Source organism: Fukomys damarensis, unplaced genomic scaffold (genome assembly GCF_012274545.1).
Source record: "Fukomys damarensis isolate Sample0158 unplaced genomic scaffold, DMR_v1.0_HiC HiC_scaffold_37, whole genome shotgun sequence".
Taxonomy (NCBI): domain Eukaryota; kingdom Metazoa; phylum Chordata; class Mammalia; order Rodentia; family Bathyergidae; genus Fukomys; species Fukomys damarensis.
In genome coordinates, this window is record NW_022900949.1 from 68,707,625 (window position 1) to 68,732,327 (window position 24,703).

General features: G+C 43.2%; 1 protein-coding gene and 1 long non-coding RNA gene across 3 annotated transcripts; one reads left to right on the forward strand and one right to left on the reverse strand.

Moving 5' to 3' along the window:
- Positions 1–1,050: 1,050 nt before the first annotated feature.
- On the reverse strand, positions 1,051–23,211 carry Tm4sf4 (transmembrane 4 L six family member 4). Its single transcript, XM_010625293.3, has 5 exons — positions 22,957–23,211; positions 22,168–22,257; positions 10,768–10,904; positions 5,024–5,210; positions 1,051–2,148 (listed from the first exon to the last, which is right to left on the reverse strand). Exons 1-5 carry the CDS (start codon positions 23,128–23,130, stop codon positions 2,131–2,133), a joined length of 606 nt encoding a protein of 201 aa, XP_010623595.1. The 5' UTR covers positions 23,131–23,211; the 3' UTR covers positions 1,051–2,130.
- On the forward strand, positions 7,208–20,990 carry LOC117284459. 2 transcript variants are annotated; one of them, XR_004515555.1, is made up of 3 exons: positions 7,208–7,466; positions 7,705–7,898; positions 17,692–20,990. It is a non-coding gene; the product is annotated as an uncharacterized LOC117284459 (long non-coding RNA). The 2 variants fall into 2 exon arrangements; XR_004515556.1 differs by lacking the exon at positions 7,705–7,898 and adding an exon at positions 16,947–17,044.
- Positions 23,212–24,703: the final 1,492 nt, after the last annotated feature.

Sequence of the window (24,703 nt, forward strand, 5' to 3'; positions counted from 1 at the left end):
CTTTGTCTGACACTTAATTACAACAGCTTGTTTGCCCTGTGTGTGTGTGTGTGTGTGTGTGTGTGTGTGTGTGCACCTGATACGTTTGGATCAAATATAAATGTATTTTGGGCTGGGGATTTAGTTCAGTGATGCCGCCGCCTGCCTTGCAAGCACAAGGTCCTGAGTTCGATTCCTGGTACCAAATAAATACATACATAAATACAATTATTAAAATAAATAAATAAATAAATAAAATGTATTTCTTTTCTGTCCCCTTTATCACCACTAATAGCTCAGGTCCATCAGGGTGTTACGTGTATGTAGCTAACATAATATTTTGAGATAATTTAGATTTTATTTATTTTTTCTTCCTGACATTTCCTGTCTTCCTTCCCCCATTCAAGCAGCCGCTGGGCCTTGTGTTCTCCAAATGAAGGAGGGGTGTCCCAGGGTTAGCAATCAAATGCAGCTATAGCGAAGACCACTGCACTACGAACAGAGTGTGCTGAGATCACTCCCGCCCCATCTTCCGCTTGTCACAGGGACCCAAGCTTCCTACTTGTTTTTTCTACTCATTTCCGAAGGCTTCCTATGACCAAGAACACCACCTCAGTCAGAGGAGCCCGGCCCCCGTGTTCACAGAGCAGATTTTCAGCTACGGTGCATTGGGCCCCATGTCAGGCCCTTGGGGAGTAGAATTGAATCAGAGTTGAATTGGATTCTGTCCTTGCCTCAAACCAAACTTGTAGCCCAAAGAGCAGTAAAATTTGTCACACACTCACTAAGCAACACATAGTTGGCCACTCCTGTGAGAAGTATTCAGAGAGTCGAGACCAACTTCCACGTGCGCACACGTGTGTGTATGTGTTTTTTGTGTGTATTTGTACTTTACCACCAACATTTTAAAGTCCTGTTTGCCTGTCTATCTCCCTTCTGCCTATTAAATGTCAGGTCCGGATGTGATCTCTCATCTCACAGAGTTCTTATCTTTGTATTACAATGAGAATAAAATCATAGCGAGGTGCTCTCTGTGTCTTCAGTGCCCAGCCATCAGTGGAGAGCAAGCAGTAGGCGATCACTAATGTTTTATTGATACCACGAGTATCCCCACTTTCAGCGTGCAGCCTGTCAGCTCGAAGGGTGCAGAAGGGGAACCTCTCCGGTACACGATTCTCTCCAAGACCCTCCAGATTGTTCATTAGGTCAAGATTACGGTACCCCAAGTCTTTGTTTCCTTCTTGGGTGACTTCGGAATTTCCTGAATCACTGTCTTTTAACAGTTGTTTTACAGATGAGGAAACTAAGGCTGAGAAAAGTATTTTTCCAGGATCCTGAAGCTGGATTTAGGTTTGAGCCTAAAATCAATCAAATGGGTTGGTTTTCATTTTAATTTCTGACACATAAAACTAGTTAGTGTCCTAATGTCACACCGAGAATTAATATTACTTATTGTCTTAATCCTGGAAAAAGACTGCAAAAGTAACATTCAAATCAACTTTTTAGAAACATTTTCGTTTGGTCAAAGAAAGCATTTCTAAAATGATTAAAGGCATTATCCATTCAACCTTTTGCTCCTGGGCCTCCTTCAATGACATCTAATCTTTATTACATTATCTCTGAATTCAAATTTCAATTTAATATACATGAGGGAAGCCTAGCAAAAAGCTATTCATAAGTAGTAACTCAAATTAGCAAAAAAAAAAAAGCATTACATAAAAATCATTTATGATACATTAATCATCCCTTTCCTATAAATCTGGAAAAAATTAGTTTCTCATTTTTAATTCATTTTCCTCCCTTGACTTTAGTAAAGCTTCCAAAGATATAAACATCTTTATATACAAAGAAGCAGTCTGGCAGGATACGTAACTTCATACATTTGACACTCTTAAGAAAAAAAAAAAACATGGAAAATTGACTTTGAACTTGTTCTTAAACTCTAAACAGGAGCTAATTTGAGAAACTTATAAATCAAAAATTGAATCTACTTTTTATTTGAAAATAAACCGGCTGTCAGGAGAAGGGATAGCTGCGCTTTCCCTAAGCTTTGTCAGTGGGGGTGCAGATGAGAATGAACAGTCTAAGCAGGGAAACTGAGTCTAACACCTTTCCAAATGTTGCAGGTTTAGAGCAGCTCACTGCAGAGGTTTAGACTGGTCTTTCTGCCTAGAGAACAGAAAGAGAAAAAGAAGAATGAATGATGATGTCATTTCTTCAATTCTTTCTCCTCCCCATCCATCACCCCTCTCGCTGCTGGTTACGCCTGACCCTTATTGGTTCACCTACTGAATGCTCTCTGGACTTTCCTGACTTCATTTAAGAGTTTCCAACTGTCTTTATGTCTTTAGGTTATGGGACTGAAACTTCATTTTCTTTTGCATTATCTATTATTAAACATAATTTTGGTTAGAGACACAGACAGAAGTGTTGTGCTGAAAGTCACAACAAATACAGTATGTAGAGGATCCAGTATTTGAACCCAGGAGCCAGAGATGGCTCTTTTTCTTGAGGCTGTGCCGCGGTTCTGATTTTCATACTAACAATCAGCAGCATTTACTGAGCCTTCTAAGTGTTGAAATGAATGCAGTGATCGCCGCTCAGTAACTGGAGGATGTGACAGTAACACCCAGTTTACTACTGACTTGTCCAAGATCACACAGCTGGCTGTCCAACCAGGCCACCAACTTGTACTTTCAGGCGTGTTCCCATTTAGGAAAATATTCAGGTGGGACATGTATTTTCCCTTCAATTTTTATGTGGATTTGAAGTTTTCAAAATAAAGAGTTGGGGTGGGTACAGGGAAAGAGGAGAAGAAGGAGCAGGAGAACGGGCAGGGCAAGGGGGAGAGGGAGAGGGAGAGGGAGAAGGCGCAGCGGGCCGAGGACTCGGCTCAGTGATGCCGCCACCTGCCTTGCAAGTGCAAGGATACGAGTTCGATCCCCGGTCCCCCCAAAAAAAAAGAAACAGAAAAAAAAAAAGGAGGAGGAGGAGGAAGAGGAGAAGGAGAGGAAGGAGAAAGAGAAGAGGAGGAGGAAAAGGAAGGGAATTCTGGTGGCAAATGTTCACCATCTGCAATTCTCTGGTGCCCTTGGGCAGTCTTTCTTCTACAGAGTGTTCCACTCACTGAGATCCCTGAAATATGGGTGCATTTTAACATGGACAGATAATCCTTAGATTTAGTAAATTCTTACATCTATTTAAAAGGCAATCACATTTTCAATCAATTTGTAAAGAAAAATTTATCACCCAGCTAAAACATATGACTCTGCATAGCTAATTTAGCAAGCGTTAATTCATTTTGAAACAATTACAAAATTTAAAGGCTCAGTATTCTTTTCCCTATAGTGCTGGGGGATCAAACTCAAGGCCTCACACATGCTCGACAAGCACTCTACCACTGAGCTATACATATTCCCTGCCCTAAATTTTCAATATTCTTTTTTTTGCAGTACCAGGGATTGAACTCAGGACCTTGCGCTGACAAGGCAGTTGTGGCTAAATCCCGGGAAATGCTCCATATTCTTAACTGCATCATAAAAATAATTTTAGTGGTTACTAACTAGTAATCTTCCCCACCTTGGATTATGTATAGAGATAAAAAAAAGTTTTCAATACGGTTGAAAATGTATAAAATAAAAATTCCATAGGCAGTAAAATCTATTTGTATTAAGTACATTTCATTGTGGATTTGGGAGGCTTATTTATATTTTTGGAGCAATATTTGATTACTAAAATGTTTTTGTATATTACAGTCTACAGGGAAGAAAAGAGTCTTCATCCAAAGAAACAACCATTGTTTAACATTTTGATTGGATTTCCTTTAGTTTTTCTTTTTTCTATTCATAGTGCTTTTTTATTTCTTACTTTTATAATTTTATGTCACATATAATGTTTATATTCTGCTCTTTTCAAATGACACTAACTCATAAACATTTTCAAAATAATTACAAGTCAGGGGAAAATAGGAAGAAAAAAATAATAAAGATACTCAAGGATAGGAGTGGCAAACCTATGGCACGTGTGCCACAGCGGGCTGCTCGTTACCTTTGAAAGCTCTAAAAGGTTCGCCATCACTGCTCTGGAAGGATACAGAGGAAATCATACAGCTAGGCGTGGAAAGAGCGGAGAGAATTGCGGGGGTAAAGGCAAAGGAAGGGAGGGACACTTTCCAATTGAATATCTTTATCTATTTCTGCACATGTATGCATATGCACACAATTAATATTCGAGCTGTCATGCTTAAGTGTAAAAAATTATTTGAATCATTTAAAGTACTAGCATAAGTACAGAGATCTTTATGTTCGTAAATCTCCAGTTAGAGAACAAACAAGTTTTACTCAGTTTTTTCTTCTTTGTGCTTTTTAGTAAATTTGAGCATGTGTGAATAATTCCTCATATAATTTGGTCATTGGTCAAAATACTCAAACCTTCTTACTGCCTTTGCTTATTTTTAATTTTTATGTTTTGACATTGATATTTATGATGATATTTAAAGACTAAGTCTTGAGTGACTGCCTGTTTTTCTGTTCTGTAAGAACCATTTCTTGGAGATTTAGCTCAGTGGCACCACGCTTGCCTTGCAAACACAAGGTTGTGAGTTCGATCCCTGGTACCAAACAAAAGAACCACTTCTCCTTTCTGTATCTGAAATCATAGTGTAGGTTTTGACTTGGTACGTTTTATTCACCTGAGGACATGCAGCCACGCAGGCCAGATCAGAACGCGCTACTCCTGGCAATGAGCCCATATGGTGAATGTGCATTTTCTGTGGGTCTTCATAGAAATACCAATGTAGGTGAAGTCCTCTTTCCCCGGGACTGAGCCCCCTGGCCAGATGGCAGGCAGCGGTCAGTGCCAGCCTGGGCGTTAACACACAGTCGTGCAGCGCCTGTTCCCTGAGCTGACCGATGGGATGACTGTGGTCTCCAGCCGGACTGAGTTTTCTGCATCCTGTCACCCTCACCGCCCTCATCCACAAGCACCCATGGGGACTGATGCAGCCTCCTTGATGATGAGCAGAAATGACAAAGACCTAACTTACCCCACAGCAGCCTCCTTGGCATTCTCCACAGAGGGTGCCCAGGAGACCATTGATCACCTGGACAGCACACAGAATCATCTGGATTCCTCCTATGACCAGCAGGATGGAGAAGAGGGTCAGATTCCAGGGAACCACATCAGGGGGCCCTTTGCACATGTTCCACAAGGCTTGGTCACTGAGATAATCCCTGTCGGTGATGGGGAGAAAGGAGGCATTCATAAAAATTATGCAAGTGCCCAGACTACAAAATCACCGCAATTATTCTTCTTGTGAAATACTTTCCATCCCCAGACGAGTTCCATGAGAAAGTACCCCAAAGTAGAATGAGAAAACAAAACCTAACTTTTATTGAGTACATTTTATGTACCAGACCATATTCTAGACACTTTTTACATATTCATTCATCTTTTACAGAAACTTATGTTTTTTTCCCTTCTATTCCACAGATAAGGAAAGTGAAGCAAAAAGAGTTTAAATGACTTGCTCCGAGTCACACAGGTAGGAGGTGACAGACCCATTTTTGTGAGCTAAGAAGATATATAAATTCACCATCTATGATGGGGCAGAAAAATGAAGAACACAGCGTTAAAACTGCAGATATCAACAGCCTTCACCCTGAAAATTTCAATTTTCAGCAAATTCTTTGGCAAGTTTCACAGCCAGCTGAAGCCAGGTAGGATAACTAAAGGGAAGGGTCACTTTGAACACGATTGTGAGCCTGGCTCAACTGTATTTTTGTTTATATGTAGCAATCCACACAAAAGAAGATTAAACTTTCCTTCTAAGAAAAAAAATCTACTGCCTTAGTACATATATTTTCTAAAGAGGAAAAACTGTAAGATGTTTCTATTTTATTATATGTACATAAAACAAGTTCGCTGCATTAGAAAACAATGCGCCTTGAAGGAGAAATGCTAAATGTGCTCTCCTGGAGACAAAAATGGCAGTGAAATGGGCAAGGTCCTGTGGGTTGTTATGAGTCCTGCTTACACGCTTAAAATTACGAATCGGTCTCTTCCTCTTTCTCTATAATGTTCCCCACTTTCAGGGCCTCTTTGGGAAACTCTCCTACTGAAGTAATCTTCATTTATTGCTTTCAGATCCTTTTGATAACCCCTGTTTCTGAAGAATTCCTGTCTGCGCCGGTACACTCTTATTTGAAGACATTCTAAATTAAGATTTTGGAAACTGTTCAAAATGATGAAGATGCCTTGGGGTTTCATAGACTAAGAAGAAAGAAAGGAAATGAAGCGACCAGCATCTTTCTCCGCAGAAGTAGCACATTCTTTATACCGTCGATTTTCCTCTGTAGAAGTGCACAGCTTCTAGCAACTTGTCAGTTGTGTGACCTTGGACCTATCTCATCTCAGGGTTATGGGGAGAGTTACCTGAGTAAATATCAATAAAGTGCTAGGACAGTGCCCAGCGTGTAAAAGTGCTCAATCAGTGCTAGCACTGTCATTATTTCATGTAAGAAATGACAGTCTGGTCTAATCAAAAGAGCGTGGTGTTCTTAGTACTTTTTAAATTTTACATCACTCATCTTTGCTTTGCATTTTACATGTACTCCTTCCTATCTTCACAATTTAAAACCTGGTGATTGGAAAAGATCATAACAATATAATGTAATATTTCCCAGACACACTGTATAAAGAAAAGATCCTAAAATGACACAATTGGCAGATCAGTCTCTGGAGAGTTTGTACAGTGGTGGGGCTACCGCGCCCCCTGCTGGTGGGATTGGCGAACCGCTCATGGGGGCGGGGAGTTTAGAAACTGGATTCCTGGTAAACTCCTGTGCCTTCCATTTCTGTGGCTGCCCCTCACCCCACAAACTGCCTCTGTTATCTGTCCTCAGGATTTTCTTTTCTGCTTCTCACTCTGAGGTGCCAGGATCCTCAGAGACCCTGTATCGCGTGCGGCTTCACTTCCGAGTCCCGCTCTCCCGCACTAGTGTGCGGAGGCCTTCATTGCCCGTGGACCTGGTGGCTCACCACGTTCTGCGAGGCCGGGAGAGCCGAGGCAGGTTAAACCCGTGCCACTGCTTCTACAACATCCGGTGGTTCCAGACGTGCTTCCGCCTGGGCTGCAGCAGCACCGCGCCCCCTTGGGCTTCCCAGGCCCCCTCTTCCTGCAGCAAAGGCCGCAGAGAGGAAAGGGAGGAAGAGCAGGTGGTCGCCCACCCTCCGCCCGGAGAATTCCCGGCCCCCCTCCTGCCCTCCGGCAGGCTCGCTGCACTCTGTGGGGCACTGGGCCGGTGGCCTTGCATCACCCTTCTCAACACTACCAGGTTGCGCCCCTTCCCTGGAGCAGGGACCGCGTCGCAGCCGCCTTCGGGGGATCCTCGGCGGGGCCGAACACAGGACGTTGAGGCTGCGAAGTGGAGTGGCTGGCGGTGACCTAAGTCCCACGCCAGCGCTCTTACCCACCACGCAAGCTCCGTGTAAGTACTTATATCCCTTTCGTATATTCGAGATATGATGTGTTTGTGATATTTACACCATGTAAAGCAGCACGTCAGTTGAGGGTTATGTGTATCAGGGTGAAGTGATTATTCTCCTTGAACCTTCTTGCGCCGCGGGGTTGGAAGGATTGAAATTGAGACACGATATCATCTTGAAAGCAAAACACTGTCGAAAGTTCTAATGCATAATAATGAAATCCTTTCCAAATATTCACAGCAATGAATTAAAAGGCTGCGTGTTTATCAAGCAGGCGGCAGGAATCTCTGCACCGAATGCTTCACGTGCATCACGTTATTTCACTCTCACCTGAGCCCGTGAGGTACGGCTTCCTCTGACCTGTTTCACATAAGAAGGACCCAAGAGTTGGACTCTTCGGCTGGCCAGGATCTCATCACCGGCATGTGGCACAGGTGTGACTGCATCCTAAGTTGGCCAAAGTCAAAACTGGTTCCTAACAATGGCAAAGTGTTTCGTGCCTCCTGCAAGCGGGGACACAAGCTGCAATCCAGGGCTGCCCTGATGTGGCTTTAGCTCCGGAGCGCAGGATCACAGGAAGTTTATGGTATTCCCTGCTGACTAGTAATCTTGCAATGCAAATGCAGGCAGTGTTCAGGGAGAGTGCGGGCAGAACATTCCATTAGGTTTAGTTCTGGGTTTTGATTTCACACACACTGCAGTGAAAGCGCTCTCACCACTCAGCTCTGGCTCTGGGGTGCAGGGAGGGTGGTGCCCAACCACGGAAGTGAAGATCTGTCCATGTCACTTGAACCAGCCACTGCTCACGGTACAGCAGCCACCTCTGTCTTTTGGTTCGTGTGATAATTATCACAGTGAGCAGAGAGGGGATCGAACTAGGGACCTTGTGCTTTCGAGGCACGTGGCAGTACCACTGAGCTAAATCCCTGGCCCTGTGAGGGGGGAATTTTGAAATGTTCTGCTAGTCTCCAAGGCTTACTTATTCTGTTCTTACTCATAAAGCTTTATTATTTGACACTGTTAAAGTGTCAAATAGTTGCTGCAGTGAGCAGGGGAGTAGCACAGGTGAAAGCACCTCTCCCGGAGTGTGGCAGGGCTGTGTGTGATGTGAATGAACGCTCACCTCCCCAGGACAAACTCATAGTTCTTTCAGGAGTGGTTTTCTGTCTTCCCCTCAAACTGGCATGTCCCGTGGGACCATACGCCAGCAGTCTCCCTCCTGACCTTGGGCACTTGCCACCTCCCCCCCAGCAGGGCCGGGTGTGGAAGGGGAGACTGCGGTGCTCCTCGGGGGACCCCTAAGACCACTGTCCTGCTGTGGCAGGGTTCTTGGCACCTGCCTAGTTTCCTTTCTCCCTCCTTGTACTGAACACAGATTTATTCTATTTGAGCTAAGTTCACCTAGGGTAATATTATTTATTATTATTATTATTATTATTCACATAACAAAAAACATAGGAAGATCGGATGAATGCTGTGCTGATACTGTTGGTGGAAACAAAGCGTCCTTGAAGAAAGACACAGTCTGCAGCACTGCAGACACCTGTGGGGCGGGGCTCAGGGGTGCAGCCTTCTGGTATCTGAGTCCTGTGCTCAGGCAAGCCAGCCTCATGGGGTAGCTGTCCCTGCAGGACAAGGGGGCTTTCCACAGTAAAGTAAATCCCTCTGGGAGCCACTGCATGGGATGTGAGGCTGTCAGAGGCCTTGTCCTGTTTAGCTATGAGGATTTCATGTGGAACACCTGTGAAGACGTGGCGCTCTTGCATCACATCGGAACCTCCCTGTCGGAAGCCCGTTCTCAACAGATCTCACTATCAATTAGCAAACAAGGGTTCAAATTCGTACCATTAGACCCCTGTACCCTCAGGTTGCTCATCTGTGAATTCGACCAATGTTGGATTAAAAAAAATCGTGTCTATATTGAACATGTACACATTTTTCCTTATTTTCTCCAAGCAGTAGAGTGCAGCAGCTATTTACATTGCATTAGATATTATACACAGCCTAGGCGTGACTGAAGGCATCTGGAAGGATGTAGGCAGGTGATGTGCGAAACCTATGCCATTTCATAAAAGCCACCTGAGCATCTACAGATTTTGGTATCCATGGGGCTCCCAGAAGCAGCCCCCATGGACACTGAGGGACAACTGCACCCGGATTCTTTTAGGGGACCCTTGAGCTTTGTGCGGAAAGGCTCAACAAGCCTACTTCCTGAGCCCCTGGGAAGAGCAGTCACTGTGTGAAGCAGAGGGCTAGAAACGATGAACCAAAGGGAACCATCCAGGCCATGTTGAGGACAGAGCTACAGGTCAGCAGTGCTGGACAGAACCCCGTGAGGACGGAAATGCCCTCAATCTGCACTCTCAGTGCAGTTGCTACAAGCCACAGGTGACTCGTGAGTACTTGGAAGGCTGCTAGCCTGACTGAGGAATTCAGTGTGCAACTTTATTTCATTTCAGTTAAGTCATACAGCCCCAGAGACCACCGGCTACCACTCAGCATGATGCAGTCGTGGGGCAGAAGGATGTGGAATATGAAGACAGGAAGAGTGACTCCAATGCAGAAGCCTGAGTTGGAGCCCTACCTCTGTCCCTGCGATTCTGAGAAAGTTAAACTTGTTAAACTTGCCTTGCAGAGAGCAGTTACCTCTTAGGGTTGCTATGGAGATAAGGTTTTATACATTTATGAGGGAAGGAAAATTAGTTACAACCTATAAAGTACCATGAACATATGAAATGTTATTTCAATGAGTCCCATAGCATTAACTTGCGTGAAGAACCAATAGCATTTTCAATGTCATTTTCTGTAAATTTGCACCTTAACAGATTGTGTCAATTTGGGTGTTAGCGCAAGTCTTTCAGCCCAGTTAGTGAGTAACCATTCTCATTTTCTATTATGAGATCTGTAACAGAGGCCACTACTCTGTGTATTAATATTATTGGTTGGCTCACGTTGCTGCTAATAAATATTTGGATGCAAGTGGCAGTGGCACAAGTCTTCTCCTAAGTGAGGAGCCCTCTTGGTTATTTCTCCTGCCGACTGTCAAAAGGCAATTAGGCTGGAGATGCAACGGCAAAGTGCTTGCCAAGCTTTGCAAGGCCCTGGATTCAATCCGCAATACCATAAAAAGAAAAGGAAAGAGAGAGCAATTAGAGGTGAGTGCTGCGTAATTTCTCTCCACTCCACAGCACCAGCTCTCCCTCGTGTGATGAAGACGATGAGACACTGTGTGCAGTCTCGCCTTGGGGAGTAACCTGCCCGTGCCCTTGTGGGGAGCCGTGGCACTGCTGGGGGAAGTCTCACCCGTTCTGGAAGGGGTAGGTCCATGTGTCATTGCCCAAGAAACATTTCGGACCCTTGTTGATGGAGATGGCTGAGATGACAAATGAGTATCCAGCACCCACAAATCCAATCACAGCAAATATTGTGGACGTGAACATCTGCAAGAAAAGAGAGACGGCCATGTTCTGAGACGGTGTAGAGGTTACAACAAACCCACCTGGCCTGCTGCTGGCCATGATGACAGCAGGGAATTGGCAGGAAAGGAGCCAGGCTTTGTGGTGGGTGGGACCTGCCTGTGAACTCTTCCAGAATGAATTTTTGTGTCTCATTATTTTTTTCCTTCACTCTACCGTTATATACTTTTCACTTAATCATTGATGACTGAAGTTGGGTTATAATTGAAACACCTTAAAAAAACAAATTAAGGGTAACATTTCCTTCACAGGACTAAAACGTAAGGCCGTTCTCTTATAGTATAAAATAATCTAGGGTTAGATTCTTGATTAGAATTCTAAGATTAGAAATATTGAAAGATTTCTGGCCCAGTTATCCACTGAGGCTGTCGCTATGGTATCTTATCTGGAAGGCAGATTCTGCTTATGCTTATGAGGAGTAAACATCTGCCAATCTCCACTTGAGTCCACAAAAGTTCAGTAAACTCTTTCTTCCATGTGGCAGCAACCTTTAAAAAAGCTCACTGTGCTGTCTCTCCACTCTCCTGCCCTCTGAAAGTTTCCTCTCCTTTCAGATCGAACAATCCCAACAAGTCCAGCTTTTCTAAATATTTTTATACGACTGAGGTTAATTAGTAAGATGCTGATTAGACTGGCATCTTTGCTGTTTTCAATGGCAACATAAAAATGGGATTACAGAACGTGAGCAGCACAGGTAATGCTGGAGTCCACTGAGGCTGACCCCACTTAGAGATTAAAAAGAAAAATTAGGCCTGGAGATGTTAACAACTTTTGCCATCTTTATTCCGAACTTAATTAGAGGTAGCATGAAAGCATTTATCATTTCGGAAATGAAGATGGAAGAGTGATCACCTCTGCTGCTTTGCAGATGAAATACAAGGGTTTATGTGTTAAGAGATTCTTTCTCAAACCTTGGCTTAGCTACTTTTCTCTGTGTGATGAGTGTAACAAATATATCCTCAGAGTGTTTTTGAAAACGGGCACAAAAAAGGCCAATATGTGGTCTAGAAATGTTAATTTATTTTTATTTTTATTTTTTATTTTTTCCCTGTGTACAGGGGTAACACATCGTACTAAATATGTAAGGTCATATCTACATGGGTTTGATTACAGAAACTAATAAAGTATTCTCTAAATAATGAAGAAAGAATAAGATAAGACTATAAGAGCAAGAAGCAATTTAAAAATGTTTGGGGACCATTTTCATCTCCAGAATTAAGGATTATTTAAATCCTACATCATCGCCTTTTCTCTTTTACTTTCCTTTTTAGTTTTATTTTAGGATTCCCTATTTTTAATGTTCATACAGAGATTTCTTTAACTGAAATACCGAATAGTTTCTTTGGTGTGAAAAACTATAATAGTACACAGGATCCTGATGAGACAATTAATAATGTGAAATAGGAAGTAAAGGGCTAAAGGTGTAGGGAAAGTGGGAAGGGTGAGGGAAAGGTAATAAGGGAGAGGAAAAAATATGAGAAACTGAAAAAATGGAAATACAGTGTTTGTAAATGGGGAGGGCAGGAGGGGGTGAAGGATATAAGGGAGAGGAAAAAATATGAGAAACTGAAAAAATGGAAATACAGTGTTTGTAAATGGGGAGAGGAGGATGGGGTGAAGGGAGGGCAGGGACAAGGGGAAAAATGAGAATCAAGACCTCTTATGTAAAGGTACAGAATCCCAATGATGAATGTAATTGTATTGTATACCTAGATTGTACCAATAACCTCAATAAAAAAAAAAGGCCAATATGCAAGTTAGATGCAGTAACCTAACATCAGCTACTTTTCCTTTTCCCCTTCATGCATTATTAATAGTATTACCATGGCGTGCATTTGGGAGCTGGAGCTTGGAGGTGGAGAGAACCTGACTGTGCTTTGGTGGTTGGAATTTATACTAGAGTTTGGCTTTAGCTAACATTCATTTTCATGTCATATGTAGACGCGAGGCAGGTGCGGTGCCACTGAGCTCAATCCCCGGCTAAATGCCTCTTGATGCAGCTTTCCCAAGACCGAGTTCTAGCCTCATGTGCCTTCTGAAGCCTTGGCTGACTCTCCCGTAGTACTGACCATGCATATCCACCCCTGCTGAGCTCTGGGTTATACAAATTTCTAGCACAGCACAATGCCCATAGCACTCCAGTGCATAGCTTTTCGTGTCTTCCTCAAAGAGAGCACGGCTTCCTCAAAGTCACGAACGCTGAGTTATCTAATGACAGGGCATTGCTCTATCCAAAGGTACTGGATAACTACTTGTTGGATGGTTTTAACGACTAAGATTTCCTATTAGTCATTTAAATATTTTCCCCTCATTTTGTATGTTTGTGGTATCTTAAATCTATTCTCCCCATCAAAAGAATCGTGAATTTTGTTTTTGTTATTTTGGTACCAGAGCTCAAACTCAGGACCTTGCAACTTGTGAAGCAGGCGAAATGCCACTGAGCTAAATCCCTGGCCCAAAAGAATTGTGAATTTGATCTAAGTTAGTAAATTCAAAAATTGGTCAATTTATGATGCTAAAACAGGCAATCGCTTTTGCAAGGAACATGTAGTTAGAGCTGGGTGTGAGATTACATGCCTGTAATCCCAATATTTGGGAGGCTGAGGCAGGAGGATTGCCACAGTTCAAGGCCAGCCTGGACTACATAGTGAGTTTAAAGCCAGACTGAACTTTATAGCAAGACTGTCTCAAAAATAAAAATAAAAACATAGGCTGGGACGTACGTAACACAGCAGCACCACACCTGCCTAGTAAGCACATAGGCTTCTGTTTAATTCCTGGTGTGTGGAGGGACACAAACAAACAAACAAAAAACCCCAAAAGAGGTGGGGATTTAGCTCAGTGGTTCCGCCACTTGCCTCTCAAGCACAAGGTCCCAAATTTGATCCCTGGTACCAAAACAAAACAAAACAAAGACCTAAAAAAAACAACCAGACACCAAATATGGAGTTGAATAATTTGGGGGAATTCCTGAATTTTGTAAAGTTAAACAGGTTTCATTCCATACATATACATATACATGCATACATATATACATATACACATATACACATATGTACACACACACACACACACACATATTTTGGTACCAGGGATCAAACTTGGGTCCTTGCACTTGCGAGGCAGGTGGCAGAAACTCTGAGCTAAATCCCCAGCCCTTTTAAGGATATTTGTGTGCTAATGGATATGAAACCCCAAGAAGGTGACACACTATGTATGCTAGAATATAAGGAAAATTGCAAGCTCTTAATTTGTCCCTCAGAAGTGAGGAAATTGACTTATAGTTTAGTCCTTGTTTCATTTATGAGGCAATAGGGTACTTCCTCAAATCCCTCCATCTTTCTTTGTTTCTTTTGTTTCCTGCCTCCTCCCTTTTTATTCTCTTTCTTTTTAGTAGTAAGGTTAGAACCCAGGGCCTTGTGCGTGCTAGGCAAGGACTCTGCCATTGAGCTGCACTCCAGACCTCCATACTTTGTTCTGAAACAGTTGCTTTGTAGAGAAGACATTAGTCAGAAACAGCCAAATCGATGTTAGGTTCCAGAATTAAAAAACATTTTTTTTCTTGGTACATATTTGTTAATTATTTTAGGAAGGTTGACATCACCATTCCTAGTTCTCAACATTTTGGTTAATAAGCCTTTTACCAAAAAAATTTAAAAATGAATACACTTATGCACTTACTGTTTACAGTTATGAGATTATATATATATGAATGAGAAGAATGATGTTGCATTTCCTTTATCTTTTGGGAATTGATATTTGTGGCTAAGAGTAAAAATTCCAATGACAGCATTATACTTGGATACAAAAATGACATGCCCAAACTTATTTGGAAGAAGAGAAGATGTGATATTGGGAACTCTTCATGACTCAAAAGGGGTCTTTAGTAATAGCAACAAAATTATGTCAATGAAACACAAATATACTTCAAAATAAATGAATGGGAGAAATAGAGTTCAAAATCAGTATAGAACATTATTTTATATTTTATATGACTGTTATGTAAAATGTATGTATGTCACTGAAAGTTTATGTATTGATGCAGGTAAGCAGTGTTTTGGGAAAAATTTTTAAGAGAACCCACCCCACCCCACTTCAGTAGGAGGGCATCAGACCCGGAGCCTTATAACTACTAATTACCTCAGAGCTATTTACCCAGCCTAGAGAGTTTCTTTCTGGGAAGAGAAGAGGTAGTTTTATATTCAGCTTTTCCTTCCATTAGAGTAGTTATAGCAAGTTGCAGAGTTTTCCAATCTCATTGCATCCTGTAAGGTTTTTGGGGGACTCACTGCAAAAACATACTTTGTGACCTGTGGCTCCTTTCTTTTTCTGTCTCTGAGTCATCTCTATGTTTCAAAAAAATTGCTCTTAGATATAGCTGGTCTAACTCTTGAGATGGCCAGGGTATTCCAGTAAAGCAAGAACAATCTTATACTCAGGGCAATTTCTTTCCCTTTCTGAGCAAGTCTTCAAATGTTCTGTAAACATTTATTTTGTTTTGCTCTTTTGTTCATTGGTTGATTGGTTTTGGAGACAAGGTCTTGCTATGTAGTCCAGGCAGGACTTGAACTCACGATGATCCTCCTGCTGCAGCCTCCCGAGTGCTGAGAGGTGTATACCACCACACCCAGCTGTAAACGCTTGTTGGCATGGGATATATGGGGCTATTTTCATGTCTCACAGAAAAATGGATTCTGTGGAGGAAGGGTCACAGGCTAAAAGCCTTTGAAAACCAGGAGCTTCATTAAATAGATTGTTAAATAACCTTAAAATTATATTTCAATAATAGAGAAACCTCAAAAACCATTTAATGTTACCACCGCACTCTTCAGCTAAAGGAACAGCTCCATTCCATGCTGAAATGAGAAAGGAAAATTGAATTTCCAGTTTAGTCTCTTAGGGACCTAGGTTTCAGCCCCTTCAGCACCACTGTGGTAAACAGAGGGGCAGAGTGGGCAAATCTAGAAGTTTCCTTTAGCTGAGCCAGCCCAGGATTTCCACAACGGCTCGCTGATAGTGAGAGGAGAAATTTGACATGTGTCAGTCCTGCCGTGTCAGTTGAGAAAAGATTTCCAGAAACATTTCAGCCGGCACGTGTTTGGCAATATAAAAAGTGAGTACAAATGCAAATGACCCTCACTTTAGGCTAAGCTGAGTGCATGAAAAGTTGGTTTAACAGAAAGTAATGATGAGAAGATGAATTTTGCCTTTATCAAGGAGTCAATAAATGGATGGGGGGAAGGGGAGGGAAAGGGGATGAAAACAGGATTAAGATGTGTTATCTATGAGTATCAACTCCACACAATGAATGTGATCATCATCTGCCGTAAATATGTAACAACAAAAAAATCACATGCTGAAAAAAGTCACCACTGTAGGGTCGGGGATGTAGCTCAGTTGTGCTGCACCTGTCTGGAAAGTACAAGGTCCTGAGTTCGATCCCGGGTACAAACCAACAAACAAAAGTCACTACTGTAAACACTTCCAGATCAGACCCGTTCAATGGAACTATAAGGTTAATCACACACATAATTTAAAATTTCCTAGTAACCACTATTTTTAAAAAGTTAAATAAATTAATTTTACGAGTATTTTACTTAACATATCCAAAATATCTTTTTAACACACAATCGGTATAAAAATTGCTGAGATATTTAACATACTTCTTTTCGTATGAATTTTGTATGCATGTTACTAGTGCAGCACACCTCAGTATGGGACCAACCACATTTCACCTCCTCAATAGTATAGTGAGAACATTTTAAAAATTAAATTTTGGTAGTAAAAATTTTAAAAGTTTGGGTATGGTTTGCAACTGAGTTCATGACTCTAATTACTGTCAAAAAGAAGGGAGATGTCATAAGACATCTGAAGAAAATACGGCATTAGGCTCCAGTTTCATAGAGCTATAAGTGATATATTCTGTTTTCAAATTCAAAGTTGGAACATCTTACTTTAAAATAAGTAGCATAAATACCTCACGCGGATTTCTCATAACTTTTCCAGAATGGAAGAACCACAGCAAGCAGAGTTCATCTTGTGCCCTAAGTGATTTTCCATTGGGAAGCCTTCAAAAATTGTCAAATTCACTACTTAGAGAGATGGTCAGTTTCTACTGTGGAATAACTTTGATTCATCATGGCTTTGATGATACAAGATGTTTTATGTGGAAAGAAAAGTTATTGAGAGCACATTGAATGAGTTAGAGTTGACACTCCAAAACTGATACTATTTAAAGTAAAAAGTTAAAGGCCTGGGATATCTCTGCAGAGTGGTGCTGGCCGACTTTGGAGTCGGGGACACGAGCTGGCTTTATAGATTCTGTGTTAGAGGCGTGATTTACTACTTAAAATGAAAGGTAAGAGGGTCAAGCCCATGGGTTACAGGCAGACAGCCTGACCTTGGCAAGTTAATACTTCTGTGTCTACTCCCCCTTCTGTAAAATAAAGTTTAATAATGAGGGCCTGTCTCACAGAGCTGATGATATGTAAGGAACCTGATCAGTAGTAAGAACAAAGGTACGCTCGCAAGAAAACCCCTTGGGAGATGAGCTACTGGATAATGACCAGTATTTTACTGATTGGGCACCAGCAATCTCTTTTCCCTATTCCCAAGGTTTGAATAATTTCTCATGACTTAACAAGCACTTGATCGATGTTATATTATTGTATCGACAACAATTATAATAATTTATATTATAATAATTACATTATAAGTATATTACAATAATTTTATTTTCATGTTCTCACAGACTTTTACTTTCCACCAATACAGAGAGCAAAACTCTGGGGAGAAAACTGAAGATACACAACTAGTACTTGTAAGCCTTTTCAGTACACACAGACTGTTCAAACTGTTGAAGAAATACATTTCCAAGATCTCCTGTAAATGCTTCCCTTGCAATGGAAGATAAGCAAGTGCAATGATCAGATGCTTTGTAATTCACCTTTCCCAGTCTTCACGCCTCCCTGTCTAGGGGGCTGTGAAAACATCGGATCCCGTCTCTGTCACGTTTGTGACGTGTCTTTGGCCACCTATGTATTTATGTTGGACAAAGCAAGTGGAGAAGACAGTGAAGGCTGAGAAGGGGAGGGAAGGCAGTGACCTCGAGGAGTATTCGGAGACTTGGCAGTGGTAATGTGCTGGGCAAAGATCTCAGATGGGCATGGATAACATTCTGAGAGATGTATGGAGAGTACCCGGGTTTTCTTTCTCTAACGGTACAGTCCTGTATTTTCTGCCTTGGCTAGACTTGGGAAAGGGGGAGTAGGGGTGGCAGCCCAGGAACTTCATTTGCACCAGCCTTGGTTTCCCCATTTATAAAAGGAGGAATTAAAAAGCCTAGCTCAAAGGGTTACTGGGAAAACTGAGCTTGCTAAAGTATGGAAATCCCTGGAAACTCCTCCTGACTACTCATTAATCTGGCAAATGTTTCTCGGGACTTTACATGTCCTCGATTCCCCTAGCACTTAGTTGGTGTTTCTTGCCCCTACCTTTACATGAATGCTCTCCACTGCTTTTCCTCAATGCTTACAATGTCTTTAGGAAAAGCATTGTCATGACCTGTTTTATAGGGGAGTATTTTACAGCTAGAAATCAGTGAAGAAATACAGTCCCATGCATTAATTTCTTCTTTAAGAAAATCTAGCCTGTAAAAAAAAAATGCCTTTATATTACAATACAGGCATAGCGGACAAGCCTGTAACCCCTGCACTCTCAGTGGCTGAAGCTGGAGGATCACAAGTTTGAGCCCCGCTGAGAAATATAGTGGCTTAGTAAGACACTCAAAAATATTTTTTCTTAAATCTCTGCCCTCCTTACACTGGCTGTTTTTCCAAGGAAAATGAATGAGTGGATGGATGGATGGATGAGGGAGTCGATGTTTTTGGCCTCCAGAGCCTCTCAGAGGGAATCTCCAGAAATGCTCACTTCAGAGCCCTCGCTAGGGGGCACTGGTGAGCTGGGCAGGGAAGACATGCTGACTGCAGCCCATTGACTTCTAAGGGGCGTCAACAACCTGGCCCTGCCCGTGTGTGTCTGCCTGCCTGCCTGAAAATATCTCCTCTATCTATCTATTTTGTCCTATACTTAAAGGCACTCCCTTTGAGTCAAGTCCAAAGTCTCCATAAATATATTATTAAAGCATATATTTTGACATTAATGAGTTGATAAAATTAGCTGACCCTTTGTCCCTTTGGGCCCTTGAGAGCTCTTTATTTTTCTTTCCATGCCAGAGATTGAGCCAGGGCTACTCCCTGAGGAGCTACACCCCCAGCTCACGATCCACAGGATAGGAAGAAGAGGCTGTGATCTGAGGACACAGCCACGTCAGAGTTTTCAAAGTCCTCCTTGAACACCACCCCATTTTCACTATTTTTGCCCCAGAGTTTATTTCCCTGGTACTGAATTAGCCTCATTTATATGGAAGAGTGCAGACCCAGGGATGAGCTCCGTCTTGCTGGCCTCAGAGAAGAGCTTGTCTTCATTTCTTTTAAGGTTCACCATGAAACTATGAATTAGGTGGACTCCAGATTCTTTTCAGCTCATTGTGTCATTTTATCGCTGGAGCCACCACATCCTGTTTCTCCTATCTCCTACATCTTGGTTTTACTACCTGAGGAAGCCAGTGGTACAACTGACATCTGGGGAATGTTCCAGAAGGACATAAAGCCAGGAGAGAGACAGGCAAGGAAAGAGGTGAGCAAGAGCAAGGCGCACAGAAGGTGGCAGAGCGCAGCCTGGCCATATGGAACTCCTCGGTGTTTGCCTCACAAGCAGCCTTCCCTCCCCACAGGGCCTACTTCAGCAGAGCTCCAAAGAAGCCTGGAGTCCCTTAGTCCCTGAAGGGGAAGGCCCTGAACACCTGCAAAATGATTTACATCTTCAGCATTCGAGTCCTAACCAAGGTATACTGTAGCCTTTTTCTTTTCATCTGATCAAATGTCCACAGATATCTTCTCTTGATGCTTCAGAGCTTCCACACCAGAAGGGAACACAGCACCAAAGAGTGCAAACTGGACTTGGAGCGGGTGCAGCAGCCTTCAAGCGTCCCAGCAGCTCAGCCATGCCCAGCTCAGGCCAGGCCACTGTTGTGCCAAAATGGGGCCCAGGCACGTCAGGGTAGTGTTTTGTTTTTATTTTTGGCGTGGGGAAGACATCTGGGCAATTTTTGTGCTATCTCTCAATTTGTAAAAGCTGGTAGTTGACCAAAACACAAACAAAATAAATCTGAGGAACTCTTGTGCTGGCTCTCCCTTGCAGTGCAGCTGTGGCTGTGTGACTTGGTTTACAGCCTGGTGCACCTGGTCCTTTGAGGGGAACTGCCCAGGCATTTGGAAGTTTTGTCCTCAACTCTTTCCAAGGCAGAGGCCCCCTGGAAGTTTTGGGAGCTGTATATAAGGGACTCTCTGTCTCTGTGGCTTCCGGACACTAGGCCATCTGAGCCAGGTATGCACCCTGAATAAAGTCCTCCTGTTTCTGTCTGTGAGTCTCTCCAGTCTCTTAGATTTCTGCAGCATGACCAAATATTTCGGGTCATACTGGCTCAACTGTGTTTGCAAAAACATGATTTTTCTGCCTTCTTCTTGGATTTCACTGAAATCTAATTTTAAAAAGGTTTTGCATAATATGTTGAAAGCTATTTCATGTCTCTTTGAGATTATAAAATAGCCCCTAAACACAAACAAACAAATAAACAAAAACTTAGTTTTATGCTAGTCAGTCTTCAGCCTTCTGCTCAGCACAAAGAATGAAATGCTAGATTTCTAAGCTACGATTCTTCTTTCTTTTCATCCATATTTCTTAGCTGGTAATTTTGTTTTTCAAACTCTCACCTCCAACTTATTCTACAAAGGTTCACGAGGAAGAGTGGGATTATATTTCAAGGGGAAATGAGTCATATTTCTTCCTTTCCTTTATAATTAATTATATGAAAGTATCTATCAAATATAACATATATAAGTTAATTATGCCAAGTAAATTGTAGTTCTCTTTTACACTTTGTGTAAACCATAACCTTACTTGTTAAAATAAAAGTTGCTTTTTTGGGACCCCGGTAATTCCAGTTTACCATTTTTATTTTTTTGCTGCATGAATGCTTATTATGTTTCTTTAAATAAATGTTCTATTTTATTCTTATACCGGTATCATGAAAGAAACCCACAATCCTTAGCAAATACAAACATAATTTTACTAAATTTCAGTTAAATAATGTTGCTGGAATTCCCAGAGCCTGAGCTTGTTCTTTCTTTGTTAGAAGGGGAGATTGTGAAGGGTTAGAGATAGAAAAAATTTATTTCCATCAAAATAAGATTTTGGGGGGGCCAGGGATTTAGCTCAGTGATTCTGCCGCCTGCCTCACAAGCACAACGTCCCGAGTTCGATCCCTGGTACCACAAAAAACAAAAAATAATATATTTGTCCTTGATAGAATAAAAAGGTTTGAAGGAGAAGCAAGAAGGGAATAACATCCTGTGTTCGAAGACGCAGCACATCTGTGTAGCATGTGAGCTTGCTTGGGGGGTTCTGACAGTCCAGCTTCCTCATTTTACCATGAGCAGAGAGGGGCAGGGCAGTGTGGTGTCTTGCCCATTTGCAAAGATGGGGCCCAGTGTCCCAGCTTTCTTCTCCCCGGCCCTGAAAGTAGCTGCCTCACTTACAAAGATGGAGGCCGCAGGGAACTCTCTCTAGCTCGGCTACAAAGACAGCAACAAGACCGGAAACAAGAGCAGAAGCAGAAGTCTACTGCAGAGTCTGGGGGACACAGGGATGTGCTGGGCCTCTGAGGTAGCGAGGTTGTGGGTAGAGACGGGGCATGCAGGGAGTTGTGAGGAAGTGATCATCTGTCCTGTGCCAAGTCCCCAGGACAGGGCCACGCAGGGCCAGAGGAAGGAAGTCACTTGTCCTTGGTCTCAAGGCCTCTTATGGCAGAGGCAGAGCTACAGCCCCACTTCTGCCTTCCAAACCTGCATTCGTCACCACTCCTGATTTCCAGCTGTGACATCCCTGCCTGTCTGCAAAGCCTGAAACTGTGTCCTAGCCCCTGTGACACTCAGAACATTTATTACCGTGCTCCTTTGTGCCATTGGGAAGAAGCAGGGCTTCCTACCTGGGCCAGCTGCCCCAGAGTCCTGGCCGAGACTGGTCGCTCGTCTCTACCCCTGTGCTGTCCAGCACAGGGAGACCCGCCCTGAGGTGATTCAGGTGGCTTCCCCCGGGGGTAACTCACCGCGAATCGCTTTCCACAGCCCTCACTGCCACAGCACCCGCAGCAATTGTTGTTTTTCAGGCCCAAGAACACCAGCGCAGGGAAGATCATCTGCCAGGAAGAGAGAGGCACTTTAGAGGGGCTGGGAGGGGAGGACCAGGCCTGCCCACAGGTGAAGAGCCTTCTCCACCCTGTCGGGCTCAGGGCTCAAAGGGGATGGCAGGGACCCACAGCCTGGCTCACAGGGTGGATAGGTGTCCTTGGAGATGGGGTTCCAGGCGGCCGAGTGAGCTCAGCTTCAGTGAGGCAGGACTGCACCTGACTTTCCATTTAGATGGGGGTTAGGGCAAGAATGAGGAACTTGTCCTCAACTATCATAAAAACCGAGACCCCCCCACTTCTACCCCAGAGGTTCCCAACTCTGCTGGCAGCAAGGAGTAACAAAATCACTGGAGCTCAGTGAGAGAGGGCTGCTCCGACATGTGTGTTGCTTTGTGGTTTAAAAAGTATTACATTTTATTTAAAAAATTCTCTTGACATTATCATGCAATAAAGCAATTATGTGGCCTTCAGTCTGGTTCATGGGACCTGACTGTCCCATAGGAACTGCCAAGCTTAGCTTGGGGATTAATTGCTTAGTAAATCAACATGTTCTTGTCAGAGAGGAGAAATAAAGGCATTTCTTTTCCTCATGCAATGCCTGGGCTTCTGTTAGCTTCTAAATATCTTGTGGATCACCAAGTGCCTGATTTTAAAGGGTAAGAGAAGGGGGAATCTGCTTTAGGGGGATTTGAAAGTATCCCTACTTACCAAGACCCCACTTCCTAATATTCCTCCGAAATACCAGACCTCTTCAGACAGGTTGCTGTTGTCCTCGATCACTTTTCCTCCAGGGAAAAACAGCAGGACGTTAGCCAGGAAGCCAAACAGAGCCAGGGGGATGAGGGTGCCCCCCAGGCACTTGGCGCAGCTCCCAGTGCACATGCTGGGCCCGGCGATGACACTCAGCCCCTCGCTGCCCTCTTACAGGTCCCTTCAAGGCTTTGGCTGGAGTGGGCTGGTGGTTGTCCCTGATTCAGTCAGTACTTGGGGACTGAGATCCAGATCTCTGTGAACTGTATCCTTGGAGCTGCTTTAGCCTTTCAACTACAGCGGCCCTTGATGGCAATGGATATTTATATTTTTTGCACCCCCATAAATGAGATTACATTCAGTGCAATCGCTCAATCTTTTTGCCATGGAGACCAATGACCTCTGTTAATAATCCACCAGCCCAGACAAGACACACTGTTGCGATCGAAGAGAGGGCTGGAAAAAACAGTTTGGAACCACTGCACCTTTAATCTGACAATGCCTCTGTCTAAATAAAGAAATATTCCGATGGGCTCCTTATGAATCACTTGCATAATTGGATTACATACTGGCTAAATCATGTCTCCAAGGACTTAATGGTCTATCGCGTGTGTCGTCTTTGCTCTTTTCCGCTGAAAGCCAGGAATGCAGGATTATCAAAAGGAGCTTCTGCCTTCCTCAATATGAAAATAATTTGATGGCCTAATTGGATAACACTGAACTCAGACCTACAGATTAAAAAAAATCAGAATAAATATTCATTTTATTGCCTGGTAGCTGTATTTCTTTACTTGCTACTCAATTACTCGAGTTCTATGTTCTTCCTTACATGATGTCATGGAATTAGCAGAAACAGTTTTCCTAATCAACTTGTTCAGCTTTGTCTTCCACGTAGAAGTAAAATCTTCTGCGTCGATAGAGAATACGGGGAGAGTCAGGTACAGGAGGAGAGGGAAGACACTGAGTTTCCACTGGTGGCACAGGGGACAAAGCTGAAGAGCAGTTCGAGGTCGTGAAAGGCAGTAAAATGCACCCTGACTGGGAAATTTGCCAACCGGCAGGAGCATGATTCAGTTGTTAACTTGCCGTGTGGCACTGAGGGAAGTCTCTGCCACGCCTAGACCCTGCCTGGTACCGCGGTGACTGTGATGCCACAGCTGCAGGGCGAGGGGCAGAGCACAGAGCCTCGCAAGCTCCATCAGAGAGTCTAGAGGTCTGAATTAAGATAACAGAAAAAGTTAAAAAAAATTTTTTTATTAGTTTATGTCTGCAATACATAATGAATATATTTATTGTGGGGAGTGGGGTATGTATGGTAGGAGTTTTTTAGGGAAGCAAATGTTTGCAAAATAAAAAGCAAGTGACATACAATTAGGGTGAGACCTGTCTCAGGGAAGCAGAGCCCTGAAGCCTCTGGGACCGTTGGACAGAGGAGCTGGGAAGGACTCAGGAGTCAGGCCAGATGGACACAGGTTCCTCACAAGCGTCTGTGAGATGTGTGCTGTTTGCCCTATGAATCCACTTAGCTGTCTCCAGAGCGGAAGAGGAAAAAAGAACCAGAAGTGTTCGTTGAGCACACACAATATGCCAAGCACAGAGGTGAAACTCGCTGGCAGGTGGAAGGTGTCGTGGCTCTTCTCCGGACAAAGACACTGGCCAACCCGGCGAGATGAGTGTTGTGAGGTCATCCCAGTGAGGGATATGA

Coding starts and splice junctions, on each gene's coding strand:
- Tm4sf4 (XM_010625293.3), bottom strand. CDS start 23,130: ATGTGCACTGGGAGCTGCGCCAAGTGCCTGGGGGGCACCCTCATCCCC. Junction 10,905..22,167: donor GCTGTGGAAAGCGATTCGCG/GTGAGTTACCCC, acceptor CTTTTCTTGCAG/ATGTTCACGTCCACAATATT. Junction 5,211..10,767: donor ACCTACCCCTTCCAGAACGG/GTGAGACTTCCC, acceptor CATCACCGACAG/GGATTATCTCAGTGACCAAG.